This window comes from Perna viridis, chromosome 2, assembly GCF_037379345.1.
Source record: "Perna viridis isolate PV_CMFRI_1.1 ecotype Kerala chromosome 2, ASM3737934v1, whole genome shotgun sequence".
In the NCBI taxonomy this organism is placed as follows: domain Eukaryota; kingdom Metazoa; phylum Mollusca; class Bivalvia; order Mytilida; family Mytilidae; genus Perna; species Perna viridis.
Window position 1 is genome coordinate 2097548 of NC_142446.1, and position 15069 is coordinate 2112616.

The window sequence follows — 15069 nt, forward strand, 5'->3', positions numbered from 1 at the left end:
TAGAATGGGAAATCAAAGGCTTTATTTAAAAAAAAAACGTACCTTTTGTGATAGGATTAAATTTAAATAAAAAAAAGTAATGGATGGCCAATGACTATGAAGCTATATACCAATTTACTATGTATGCCCAATAACCATACATGCTGGATATCAGTTTACAATGTATGGCCAATGACTATGCAGCTGGATACCAGTTTACAATGTATGCCCAATGACTATGCAGTTAGATACAAGTTTACAATTTATGCCCCATGACTATACAGCTGCAGACCAATTTAAAAAGTAGTATTCAAGATCATGAATGATGGACAGGCAAAACACCAACAACTTGTTGTGTGAGAGTCTAACAACTTGAATGTTTTCAGTCTTATCAATCTAAATCTTTATTCTGTAGAATATCTAGATACCAACTCGTATACACTTGGTACAAAGTATAAAACACTATAGATTCTTACTGAGATTACACTGCAACTTTTTTTTACAAATTCTTATCACTTCAACTTAGTTGCAGATGAGGTACAATACTATTTCTTGTTTCATTGAAAACTCAACAGACTTTTTGCAGATATGACAACAGAAGTCCCAGGGTTTTCAACTTCTGGGTGTCAGGTTTGTAGAATTTTAACACCTTTTACAGCATTAAGATACATAACTGTTATAAACTTAGAAGCACATTTACTTATATATCCTCTATAATCACCATCATAATATTCAAACCTAAAAACAATGCCGAAAAGACACTATCAATAACATCATACAAATAACCTAATATCACAAAATCAAAGTTGTCAATTAAAAACAAAATACATGTCTCACAATGTATATAAAAACCTTCTCTAAGAATTGTTAAAAGGGAATCTAACAAAGAAATAAAATCCTTGTTTAAGATAATAAAATCTAGTTAAACTATCCATGTTATGTTTTCAACCGTTTGGCTGATGTACGAGTCTGTCTTAGAGGTTTACGTTTCAGACCTTCACATGGTGTTTCCAAGCTTGCTATTAAAGCTTTATGTTTCAGAGTATCAGATGTACCAACAACATCATCTGACAACAATAATCTATTGCTTTGGCTGACCTCCTTTTCTTCTTTCAGTTTCGTGATTTCTGAGTAAATGTCTTCGAACTTGAGGTCGTACTCTAGAACTTTCTTGTTTAACTCATTTATTTTTTTTTGTTGTTCATTTATTATTTCAGTTTGATCATTCAATTTCTTTTTCTGAGTCTGCAGTTTCTTCTCCTGATCAATTGTTTTTTTTCGAGTTTCCACCCACCGATTTCTCATATCAGTTATCTCTCTTTTGTACTGTGATAAAACAAGTGCTTGTGATCGAATCTGTCCATTTAACCTAGAGATTTCCTGACGAATTGGAGGACCTCTTATTGCTGATGGTGTAGTAAGTGCAAGAACTGGTGAGGCCTGGCCTGAAATAATATAATATTGTAATAAATTACATAGAGAGTAAACAGAATACAAACAAAAATAACTTGATGTCAACAGAAATAAACTTCTTGTATAAAACCTTAGGCAAACAAAGGAGGGACCTTATGCTTGAAAAAAGTTTGGTTGATTATACAAAAATAAAAAAAATAAAAAAAACAACTCGTATGTCCCTTACCCCTGCAAAAAAAGTTGAAATGTAAAGTCCTATAACTCCTGTAAGATTTGTCAAATCAAAATGGAGGTGCAATATGATGGACTAAATATGGTGACTAACGATCCAACAAAATTTGAACAAAATCTGTTCAGTGGTATACAAGGAGTTGGGTCCACAAAGTGTTTACATATATAATATATAATATATAGCATGTACAAATTCAACAAGGTCCCACAAGACCTGTAAAATTAGTCCTATCAAAATGGTGGCACAATACGATAGACTACATATGGTGACTAAGAATCCTACAAAATTCAGGTATCCGAGGAGTTGCGTCTACAAAGTGAGATAGAAGAACACCAGTACTTCTATGTCCCCTTCTGTGTTGTGGCAGGGAAAAAAACAAGAGGCTCCCAGGAGCCTGAATCCTTCACCTGGTTAAAGTTTGTCTTTCAAGGGCTATAAATTTAACAAGGAGTTGTCCAACAATTTTAACACAAGAAGACTTTGGTAGGACTTATCATAAGGATCACTTCAGCAATTGAAAGTTTCTTTTTATCTATTATAATTTTCAAGATATTGTCTGAAAACTGTTAATAAAAACTGTCATTTTTCATCTATCCATGGCTACAACTCTTACATGGAGTCATCTGACAAACTTTAATCCCTTGGAGACTTTTGGAAAAAATTTGGCTAAACCTAATGGTTTAGGAGATATAATAAGCAAAAAAACTACTATCTGACCCCTACATTCTATTTTATTTGAAGGCAGATATGTTTTTAGAACGATTTAAAATTTCCAAATCAGTTTTTGCAGGTTACCCCAAGGAACATCCATACCAACTTTGGTTCCAACTGGTTAAGTAGTTTCAGGGGAGAGGATTTTTGAAAGAAAGTTATAAATACAAAAAAAAGTCGTAAAAGGCAGTAACTCCCAATATGGCTTCACAGATCAAAATGAAATTTTGACCACATATAGATCTTGTCATGCTGAACACTTTTTCCCCGTCAGAATTTAGATAAACCTACTTTGGAGATTTATGTGAAAAATTACTGTCTGACCTCTATGTTCTAATTTTAGTAATGGCGGTCATGTTTTTCAACTGATCAAGAATCCCCACATAAGTTCTATAAAAAATTGTTAATGATGACGCGGCAAAGGGCAATAACTAAAAAACAAAAGCTAAAAGTCTCTTATGCAGTATAATCATCATTTACTTCAGTTGAACTTTTTAAAAGTTTCTATGAAATACTACAAAACAACAGAACACTAGAATACAGGTAAGTGAAAGAAGGTGTGTTATCTCTCAAATCTTAAGCTGAATACCAAATCTGAAATCATTTTAAAGGAGAGTTTTAAGATTTGCTGTAGAACATATACACTGTAAAAGTACTATAGTTCGTGGGGTTTGAGGAAATGCCAAACCATGAAATTTGGTTTCCAAAGAAAAGGAGATTGATGTGTATACTGAAAACATCAAAACCATGAATTCAACAATCCACGAACTTCCCTAATCAACAAAAATTGATATCCATGAATTAAAGTACTTTCACAGTACAATGTATTTGACCTGTTAACTTTGAATAAAGAAGGTGGTAGAACTTATACACTGTACCTGTTAACTTGGTATAAAGCAGAGAAGATTGGTAGAAGTTATACACTTGACCTGGTAACTTGGTATAAAGCAAAGAAGGTTGGTAATTGCTGTTATTCAGTTGACATGGAACACACATTACATTTAATAAGAAGTTTGAAGTCTGATACCTGAGGTGTCAGGACTACTGCTACAGGAATCATTAAATGGGTAAGGTAGAGGCAGGGCAGGAAGTTTGGTCTTCAGAGTTGGAGCAATCTTCTCTTCAAAGTGCTCCATAGCCATGGAAGAGATGTCTCTGAGCTCTTGCAGGAACTCATGAGCACGTGGTGGTTGGTCAGTAGAGGGCTGTTCTGTACTTCTCTGTAATGCCTTCAAAATCTTTAAAAGCTCATCAAGCACCTAATAATTGATAATCATAAACATTTTCATACAATCCCATTTCATGTAAAAAAAATCATAGATTACAACTGTTTTTGTTTATGCATTAACTGCATAATACAACAAGAGGCTTCAAGGAGCCAGAATCATTCACCTGGGTCTTATATGTTTATATTGACCTATAAAAACAAAAATTCCCATGTCGAAAAAATGTATGTCATTGATAAAAAAGTAAAAATTGTTTCTATAGAGATTCTGCACAATTTCTTCTATTCCTCACCAATAGTGTGTTAAAATTATCAAAAATTCCTACAAGAAGTCATTATTTAACTTTGGTCCTGTTACCAGTAAATAAATTAAAACCCTAATGCATCTTAACTATTCTATACATGTTTTTTTCTCTTTAATAAAGTTAATCTTTTTTTTTTTGGAGATGTCAGCCAGTAAGTGCAAAAAATACTTTTGACAGAAAATAAGATCTCAAAGGAGGACTTGTCTTGTGACCTCAACCAAATTATAAAGCCAGAACTGAATCTTTTTCTGATTGTTCCTTTCTGCTACTGTTAGAAATACATGTATGTGGACCAAAATAGTGAGTTTACCCCATGTTATATTTATAATTACTTCAGCTATACTCCATACATGTATGTCAAAGATGATATCATAGACATCAGATCTACAGTTTAAGAGAAGATTTTATAATTTTAACAGATGAAGAGAGATGTCTATTGATGGCAAAACCTTTTGTCCAGTAAGCTAACAATAACTGTGCTGAACTAACAAAATAATTTAACAACATTCTATGATTTTTTCAAAATTTTAAGTTTCCACAGGAAAACTCAAAATGAAACTGCTTTACAAACTTAACAAATCCTTTCAGAATTCAAGTTTTCTATTTGGGGAAGTCAAACATAACAAACAACTTTCCTACACCAAAACTGCACTTGTCCCGAGTGGTGGAAACCTAGAACACTGTAAACATCAATCACCATGTACAGGCACACATTTGAGGGTATGGATACGTGGATACCAGGGAAACAAAATCGAGGCAGGATGGACACAGGAAAGTCAACTTGTAACATATGCCTGATAATCATAGAGTTATGTGAAGTAATCGCTTGTTCAAATAACTCATTTTTTTAAACCAAGACCTAAAAGTTGATTTTCCCGGGTTTGTACTGCCTCGATTTTGTATTACAGTATCCACGTATCCATACCCCCAAATGTGTGACTGTACTCAGTGAATTAAGTTACTGAGTTATTAAGAGGACCTACTACCTAGTGGATATCTACCTTCCCAGGGATAAAACAACACAGTCCAGTATCAATGTATCTCATATATGTCATACTGAGAAGGGAAAGCCTTGTCTCAATAGCTGATAGTATGTCAACATGTCTAGCCAAAGGATGATTTCTACGTTCTGATTCCCTTCTTGGTAACTGACTCTTGACCTTTTTCTGGATGTGGGAGTGTAATCTATCAACTCGTGTAAATCCTGTGTTTAATAATGACTGGCATCTCTTGTTGATCTGTTGACAGACCTAGAAAAAAATGTTACAACTGATCAAATGGTTGCTAATCAGATCTACAAAATGTTTATACATGAATGTCACAGATTAGTAGCTTTATATTACAATCAAAATATAAAGTTGCATGCATTGCTGTGCTAGGTATACCCCCAATTGTACAGGCAGTTGATATCGGACAGCAATCAAATAGAATTGTATAAAAATAATGTTTTTGTCGGTATATTACAAAGGTTATTTAATGTATGTTTTAAATATGGTAAAACTCCCACTATGTGGAGTAAAGGAATTATAACACCTATACCAAACTGTTCTACATCAGACCCGAGAGATCCTCGGTCATACAGAGGAATTACTTTAGAACCGTGTTCATATAAATCATATTGCAGTATTCTGAATAACAGACTTGTATCTTGGTTAGAATCAAGAAATATTTTACATGATGAGCCAAATGGTTTCCATAGTAGTAGAAGTACAATTGATCATTTAATTACGTCTATTATTGAGACCAGAAAACTGAGAAAATTGTCTACATTTACTGTGTTTGTTGATTTTAAAAAGGCGTTCGATACAGTTAATAGAAATTTATTATTCAGTGATTTAAAGTAATTGGGTATTACTACACATTTTTTTAATACTGTTAAAAACATATATTCTCATGTTGAATGTGTGATTAAACTGTACGGTAATGTGACTAAATGGTTTACTGTCAATTCAGGTTTAAAACACGGTTGTGTGTTATCTCCTATACTGTTTAACATTTATATTAATAGTCTTGTTACTGATGTAAAGGCATTAGATATAGGTATTGACATTGATGTTGAAATGGTCAATAATTTTTTTATATGCAGACGATACAGTACTCATTGCTGAGTCTGAAAATGATCTTCAGTTGTTATCAGATGTGCTTAATACATGGTGTAATAAAAATCTACTTAATTTAGATAAAACTAAAATTGTACATTTTAGAACTCCTTCTATGTATACAACAAGTAGATTTTTTTCATACGGTGACAAACAAATATGTGTTGTTGATAGCTATACTTATCTTGGTTTATTATTGACTGAGCACCTTGATTATTACAAAATGGCAAAAGCTGTTGCAAGGTCAGCCAACTAGGGTTTGACAATTAGAAAATGAATCCCTTTTGGATATACCACTATTATGTGAACATCCAATAATTGTCTTAAGATTAATTTCTTCTCTACAATTAATTTGACAATACTGCCATTTTAACAGGTGTCAAATTTGTAGAACCATGTGTGTAAACCAATTTTAAAATTATCATTGTTTATACAAAATTATTTACCTCTCCTGCAGTCTTCACATTTCCTAAAATTTCACCAGTGCATTATTTTTCCCATAAGTTTTGTTTGCAATAATTAAAGAAATTCTATTCCTTGAAAATAGTGATGATTTGGAAATTCAGTATCAACATCCTTGAATATTTGTTACATTTCCTCATATACTGCACCTCATGGTATGCAATAAATGAAAAAATAGAGTTGCCCAAGTTTCCTTAAATCTTTTCTCAATGTATTTTCAGATTGCAGAAATGAATTAAAATATAAACAGGAGTAATTTGATGAAAATTAAGAATTTTAACTTAGGTATGGAAGAATCCAACACAAAAAAAGGGGCTTACAAACTTCAATCTATTATAGGGCATGCACATGTTGTTCAACTGTGGAAAAGGCCCTTTAATGCTATAGTGATTGTTTCATTCATGTATTACTACAGTAAAACCCATGCAATTTGCAAAATATGTCCTGAAAATGTCGGTTCACACATTGTTCCGCATTAAAACTCCTATGGGGATTTTAAAAAGTTGGCAGGTATGTTAGTATTATAAATGTAGTTACATGGAACTAAGTACACATTATGTATTGAGCTATGTCATGAATCCAGCAAACAGAATACGTCTTAAATAAAAAAAAATGCTAAGTTTACTCTATACAATTAAATATGGATTACATGCATAATTGCAGTGAGATATGGTTGTATGGTTGTTTCATTGTTTTAAATCAATGTCACTTTTGAATAAAACAAAATTCCATTTGATATATTCAAATAATATGTGTGATGGAATTGTTGAATGTAATTTCTTTTTTGTGCTACAAAAATATATGAATGCAAATAACGTCCATAATCATACAGAAAATACAATTTCATACCGCTCATGCCTATAGGTAATAAAGGTCACCAGAGATTAAATTGAAAGTTGAATTGAGTGAAATATATTAAGATATCAAAATGCCATCACCTACAAAGATTTAAGTGTGGTCAGCGGAACAACAGATCTTTCCCTTAAAAAAAAACCTGCAAATCCGTGTATCAATAATAAAGGGGCTGACTCAGAGGCTGAGCCTTTTAATATTGATGAAAACACAGGTCCCACAAACCCTGCCACTGATCATGATAAATCCAATGCCTGACAAGGATTCCAACAAATTCTCTGACCCTGAAAAATCAGACAATTGACAATTGCAAGATAGATGGTTGAAAATATGGGCCTGGCTTTACTATTCTGACAATAAAATATATTGTAAATTGTGCACCAAGTATGGAAAAAAAATATCTTTACATGTACATCTGGGTGTATCACTTTCAAAACATCATCTATGAAGAAACATCAAAATATTGATGACCTAAAAAGCTGTATTGATATCCCTGTTTTGCAAAATTTATCATTTTAATTCTTCGTAAAGTATCTGGTAGAAAATCAAATGGCCCATTAAAATTTGTCAATGACCCCATGAATCATTCAAAGATCAGACCATTGTCCCATCACCAAAAAATCTGACCCAATCACTGGGCCTTTTAGGCCAGGTGAGCTAAAAATATAAAGGGTTGGTTGGGGTACCGTAAACATACATATTTTGTTTTTTCTAACAATTGTACTTTCTTAACATAGTGTCAACAGAATGAATTTCAATATTGATCACTATATACAAATAAAAGTTCCTCATATGCTGGAAAACAATGTGTTGTTTCTCTGCCCTGGTCTCACTGCCTGACAAAGTATACTATCATCTTCTCATCATATCGAATGATCATATGTTGTTGTTTTTACTGATAAAATTGTACATGATTGTACAAAAAAACTCTTATCATGGGTCTTAAATTGTCTTCATACATGTACATGTGTCTGTGCATTAAAATTAAGAGTATTGTTTTGTCAATGCCCCTGTGACCCCATGATTGGTCAAATAAAATACTAGTTTATGGACCAATTATGGCCCCTTAAGTGGCAATGACACAGTTCAGTAATGATTCATCAATATATACTGGTCAGAGAATAGATCTTGTCAATTTCAAGACAGAAGCAATTCTTGTTAATCTGCCCACCAAAATATTGTATTCCTGAATGGAAATCGTTGATCTAGAGCAAAATTGAAGTTTGGGGAATATTTTGTCACTTAAATGACAGTGACCCATTTGAAAATCTACATTTGAAATTCATTAAAGAAATTTTAGGAGTTAATTGCAAGGCATCTAATGATGCCTGTCGGGCAGAACTTGCCCAGCTCCCTCTTTAAACTCCAATTCATATTTCAGTTATAAATTATTTAGATCACATCTATTCTTCTGAAGGTACATTGCTATATCAAATTTTCAATGCAACTGAAAATCACAATCCTTGGGAGAAAAACACTAAAAAATTACTAAATAGACTTGGATATTCATATATTTCCAATAAGAATATGACTTTCAAAAAGAAATTATAAGTGTAAAACAAATAATAATAGATCAAAATTTGCAAGTACACTCTAAAATACTTCAATCTTCAAAATTAAGACTTTTTCAGAACCACATATAAGATGGGACAAAGACCAACATATATAGTAATTGTAAATGTTTCACAGTGTGCAGCTATCTCAAAAATGTGAACAAGCTCCCATTATCTCATGATAGAAAAGGTTTGACATAGTATTGTACCTGTTGCAGAACATTTGTGTAGGGTATGCAATTTAAAGTCATGTTGAAAATGAAAAACATTTGTTATTTAATTGTCTTCATTATGAACAAGAGAGACAGTAATTAATCGATAAAGTAAATACTTTGGTTCCTGGCTTTACAGATTACAATAATAGATCAAAAATCAATATTCTTTTAAATAGTAAATCACCATATATTTTGAGAATGTCCTCCATATTTATACTGAATTGCTTTAAAATTAGAGATATAAGTCTCCAATAATATTGAATATGACAGAAATATTAAGCAATTATAATGTTATATCTTAAATTTATCACGTTTCACTGTTATCAAGGTTCTCACTGGGATTTTTACATGGTAAGTCCTGGGACTCATCACTTTTTGGAAAGGTGAGTCCCACCTTTTTCCTGGTTTAAAACCAGTTTGAACACTACATTCATTATTTTAGTGCATACATAGTACTACATATATGTATGTACAATCATACAAAACCATACCTCACTGCAATTATGCATGTCATCCATATCACGGTTCAACACAAACTTTTTTAGCTAGGTAGCCCAGAGGACTTTCTGATCAATAAATTAGGTAGTCCTTAAAATTATCTTGTGGCCCTGTCTTTAGATATAGTAAAATTTTAAGAATTTAGGTAGCCCAAAGGACTACCCATTAAAATTTCTAGGTAGTCCTCTCTCACATTAGGGTGGTACATCTGTTTTATCAAATTAAAAGCCCCATGCAGGTCCGGGTGTTAAAAGAATAGGCCTGCAGCTTGTCGTAAAAGGCGACTAAATAGCGCTCAGAAACCTAGCCAGGGACTAGGCCCTCTGCCCACAGAGCAACTGGGATGTGTGTCTTAGGTGGTGGAATTGGTACCCCAGGGGTGTTACATGCTGGGGTTGTCGGGCTATAATGCGGAAAACCTGACCGCAAACCATGGTGGTGCACCGTGTTGGGAAAGATGCCACGTTCCTTGCACGTTAAAGAACCCTGCTGTGGTATTCGATAGTAGTAACCTTTGCACTCCGCCACAGGAGGCTAAATTGCCCGACCTTACCCATCCCTCCCTTTTATCTTGTAGCAATCAAAAGTTGTCGACCCTATTATCCTTGTGTCCCATTCCTTTTTTCATTTCATCATTATCATTTCATGTTCATTACCTGAATATAGCTGAACTACTGCTGCTCGGGCGTTAAACCCCAACAATCAATCAATCAATCAAATTAAAAAATAAATAAATGAGAAAACTTTTATGTACATTCAACTTTATTTCTACCAAATGAGAAATATTGAGAAAATCTCTCCTTCGTGCATATAGATGTCAGTTGAAATGGGGGGTATTTGAGTTTTGAAATTGAGGAATGTATAAGGCTGCATAGTCATGCAAATAGATGGATGATAATTAGGCCAAACCCTTACTTTTCATTAAATGTACATTGTATACCGTGTGGTGCAGTATATGAGGAAATGTAACAAATATTCAAGAATGTTGATACTGAATTCCCAAAATCATCACAATATTATAGGAATAGTATTTCTTTTAATTATTGCAAACAAAATTTATGGGGAAAATAATGCAGTTGAAATTACAGGAAATGTGAAGACTGCACGGGAGGTAACTCATTTTGTATAAACTGTGATAATTTTAAAATTTGTTTACACACATGGTTCTACCATTTTGAGACCTGTTAAAATAACAGTATTGTCTATTTAATTGTGGAGTAAAAATTAATCTTTCTAAAATGATTGGATGTTCACAAAATTGTGGTATATCCAATCCAGATTCATTTTCTAATTGTCAAACCCTACTGTCCCTAGTCAGCTGATTGCTTCTCAGAGATTATTTACCCGTCATGAAAGGTACACTTACCTGTTAGGACAGCAATTAACACCTTTTGTCAGATTTATGACACTTCTAATTAAAGAAATGAGTTTGAAATGATTTGTCACAATTTTTTATCAAATATACTTCGTAAATAAATTTTGTTATGTAAAAAAATTGTATGATGAACATCATGTGTAATTAACTATGTAAACTTCCGATTGCCCGTTGTTTTCAAAGATTTTTAAATAAATTACTGATGTTATGATGCAGCTGATATTGTGAAGACGTGTTCTGTGGATGCACGATGTTTTAACCTGGCACGTCCAGCAACTTTCTCTTGCGTCCAGGACACGTGTACGCGCCTTAACAAGAACTCTGTGAAATGTACATTTAATGTTGTAATAGGCCATAACCATGCACTGTTTCAAGAGTTGAAAAACAGCATAATGGCAGCTTCATATGTGTATACTTGTATATATGTGATTGAGAGCCAAACAAGTCTCGGAAAATATTCGTTACTTTCGATAATTAAATACAAATTGAATCATAGCTTTTCCATGATAGGGTTGGCCATAATATTCTGAAGTATGGCTCCCAGATGTTTACGAAGATTATGTAATCAATAATACCCATAATTCTCTGGTCATAAATATTGTGAAACGAATGAAACGGAAATAATCGATAAAAGAAAGAATCAAAATGATACAATTCAATCAAATGAATCAGGTAGTAATAAAAACATAATTAAACGATACAAATCGAAACTGAATTGAATAAAAGAAATCTTATAAGACATTTCGCAAATAATAAGAACCATAATGTTTGCCAGTGCTGGACAATAAGACATTTCAGACCACGCTAACCAATAATTCTGTATGACTGACGGACATTTCGGCCAATGGCAATAGACATATCAGAACATGACAATCAATATAATGCTTTAGGACATTACAAAATTTATCATATTTGAAGGTTATAAGTATAATATATCACATCAGAGCTGGCAAAATTATCAAAGTTGTTTTTAATTAATGATTCTTCGGGAGCATTAAAAGGTTTTACCTTCATCATATTAATTTAATATGAAAAAATACATGTCAAATGAATTAAATCTACGGTAAGTCGTAACGAAATGCCCATATGTTTACCGGTCGAAGTTCGCTGATTTCGTTGAAAGATAAATAAGACAGTATTGTTTCTAAAATTTCCTCTGGAATAGTCCACAGCACACAGGTTTGTTCTAACTCTAAACTGTTATTGACGGTCTCTCCGTCAGCCATCTTTCTTTCTTCGTCCCAATCGGAATTATTCGGACTTTCTGGTTATATCGAGAAAATAACCGATTAGTTCCGATTGTCATAATATTTTAAAATCGTATCGGAGTAGCTTCGATTATTTCCCGCAAAATATTTTATTTTATCCTCTTATTGTGTTCAGGTCTCAGTATCGTATTAATTTTCCCATAGACTTCTATAGTGAAGTGCATATTTTTAGGATTTTTTAAAAAATATGTAAATTGATTCAATAAAACTTTCACTTATGTAGCATTTCTAAGGACATGTGAAAAAATAATTTCCCGCAAAGAAAATAGGGTGAGTCCACGAAGATTGGACAGAAAAGTAGTCTTGAACTATAAATAGCCATTTTCCCTACTTTCACTTTCGTTTTGCACTCACCAAACCAACCTTTTCAGTGGAACATTTTTATGATATTATGTTAGATTTTCTTTTAAAAAAGTTCTTCATCTTACAGTGTGATGTTTGCTCTATTTTTTAAGTCATTGTTCATGTCTTTTGACAAAACATTAGTTTGTAGAGAGGCAAAAAGAAAATGCACTATATTTTTATGGCATCCATGTTTTGACGTACACCCGCTCAGGGATATGCAATACGATACTGGTACCTTCATCCGCAGCGGTGCAACTGTGAAAAGTTATCTACCTTTTTAAATATTTAATTATTTAATCAAAATCGTCCCTCACATCTGTGTTTTATTAGTCCCAACTCATATGAATGACGTACTGTGCAATAATTATCTGAGGGAGGGGCCGGTGCAAATGCAGATGGGGCAAATACTTTTTCCGTAAAAATAATTAGCAGGTGATAAGTTTTTTTTTAAGTCTTTTGGCCGGACATTAACTTTTTAAAACATAATATTAAAGACATAATAAAAGAACCAAGGTTATTAACCAAAAGTAAAAAAAAATGACAGTAAATCATAACTAGAGGCTCAAGAGAGCCTGAATCACTCACCTTGTTAACCATTTGCTTATTTGAAAAACTTGAGGAATGAGACAGGCTAAGTTAAAATCAACTAAAATGTCGAATGCAGGAAATGCTTTTCGTAGCATTTTCATGACCATAACCAGAATTTTGCTAAAGGTAACATTTTTAATTTTTTTTTTTTCAAAAACCTGTCTTATGACCCCTTTTTTCATTTTCAGTATAGGCAGCCATATCCATTCACGGATTAAAAATCACAGCAATCATTTTGAGCACAATACACTAAAGAACTATTATGCTTATTTTCATTCAATGATCTTAAATGGTTTTGGAGAAGAAGTTTCAGTTTCAGGAGTCGTAACTCCTACATTAGTCAATGAACGGTTTTGAAAATTTCGGCATAGGTCCTTCTCATGATGCTTAACAATTTTACCCGTGCCAGAAATTTGCTAAAGGCAACGTTTTCGAGTTATTTGCAAAACACTGCCATCTGACCCCTACGTTCTGTTTTAAGTTTTTTTTACAATTTGTGTGGGATATCCTAAGGAACATATAGCCAACTTTCATTGAATTCTGCGCAATAGATTTTGAGATGAAGATTTTCAAAGTTGCACATGCGAAAAAAAAAAAAAAAAACTGTTTCAGGGGCCGTAACTCCTACATCAGTTGAGGTCTCACTAACCACTTCCGGGTCAAATGGCCACACCCCCCCCCTATGTAGTACCAAAAACACACTGAACCTAGACATATGCATTGTAAGTGCATTATTTGTGTGTATTATGATTAAAAGTAGTCAAAATGAAGCTGAGAATGTGTACTTTAAAATCATATATGTAATTAACTACAAAAGTGTATGAATATTGTTTACATGTGTGAGTTATTTGCCTCCATGCTGTCAGTTAGCAGAACAGGTAAAAATGTTTCAGTATTATTTATTCAAGAAAATTTTGTGAAGAATTTCTACTATCATCGTACCATTAGCATAATGATTTTGGAAGCCTTATTTTCCAAGCTTCGCAACGGTATGCAACTTTAAGATGTCATTTGTCCTGGGAATTCACAGTGAGACTTTGAGAATTACTTTTTTAACATGTAAAGTAATGGAAAAGTTAGAAGTGGTTAGTGAGACCTGACCAATCGTTTTGAAAATTTTGGCATAGGTCCGTCTCATGATGCTGAACAATATTACCCAGGCATAAATTTGCTAAAGGCAACGGTTTTTGAGTTATTTGCAAAAAACTGCCATCTGACCCCTATGTTCTATTTTTAGTAACAGCGGCCATGTTTTTTCATGGATCAAAAATCCAAGGTCATATTGTGCAGAACACCCTAAGGAACAATCATGCCAAGTTTAAAACCTGTCAGTCTAGTAGTTTCAGAGGAGAAGTTTTTTTAAAATTTGTCCACGACGACGACGGACGCCAAGTGATGGCATAAACTCACTTGGCCTTTGGCGAGGTGAGCTAAAAATCAATATTTTTATTCTCCTGATAATGAAAAGTTAAGTACTAGTCCATGTAAAAATCATGCAAAATTCAGATAAAGTGATTCGTGGTGAAGAGAAACCCGTGGGCCTGACAATTTGTTTAGGATCTATACATGCTATAACTTCATGAAATTTTCCTTAGTCCTTTCTGTATAGAATAATAACTCTTGTAAAATGTTAATTTCAAACACAATCTATATATCTTTTTCCTCAAATATCCGACCTCCCACTGAAAAAATACAAGTGATTTTGTGATCCGCTAATTTTAAGGTTTCTATACAGGAAATATAACAGAAATTGGCTGGTTTTTGATATGCATAAATGGCATTTTGCATGATTTTTATACAGACTGCTAATTAAATGTTGACTCTTACAATTCTTTATTTATAGGAATTAAAGCTGCATTATAATTTAAGATCTATTTTTATATTGTCTTTGTGATTGACAATTAGCGGGGCTGCAAGTTTTTTTTTTAAATAATGTGAAAAGGGGCATG

General features: G+C 33.1%; 1 protein-coding gene across 1 annotated transcript; it reads right to left on the minus strand.

Moving 5' to 3' along the window:
* Positions 1–356: 356 nt before the first annotated feature.
* LOC148623278 (F-box only protein 28-like) lies at positions 357–12186 on the minus strand. The gene is made up of 4 exons (XM_088565011.1): positions 12014–12186; positions 4867–5115; positions 3363–3594; positions 357–1424 (listed from the first exon to the last, which is right to left on the minus strand). Exons 1-4 carry the CDS (start codon positions 12143–12145, stop codon positions 916–918), a joined length of 1122 nt encoding a protein of 373 aa, XP_088421137.1. The 5' UTR covers positions 12146–12186; the 3' UTR covers positions 357–915.
* Between the last annotated feature and the right edge of the window lie 2883 nt (positions 12187–15069).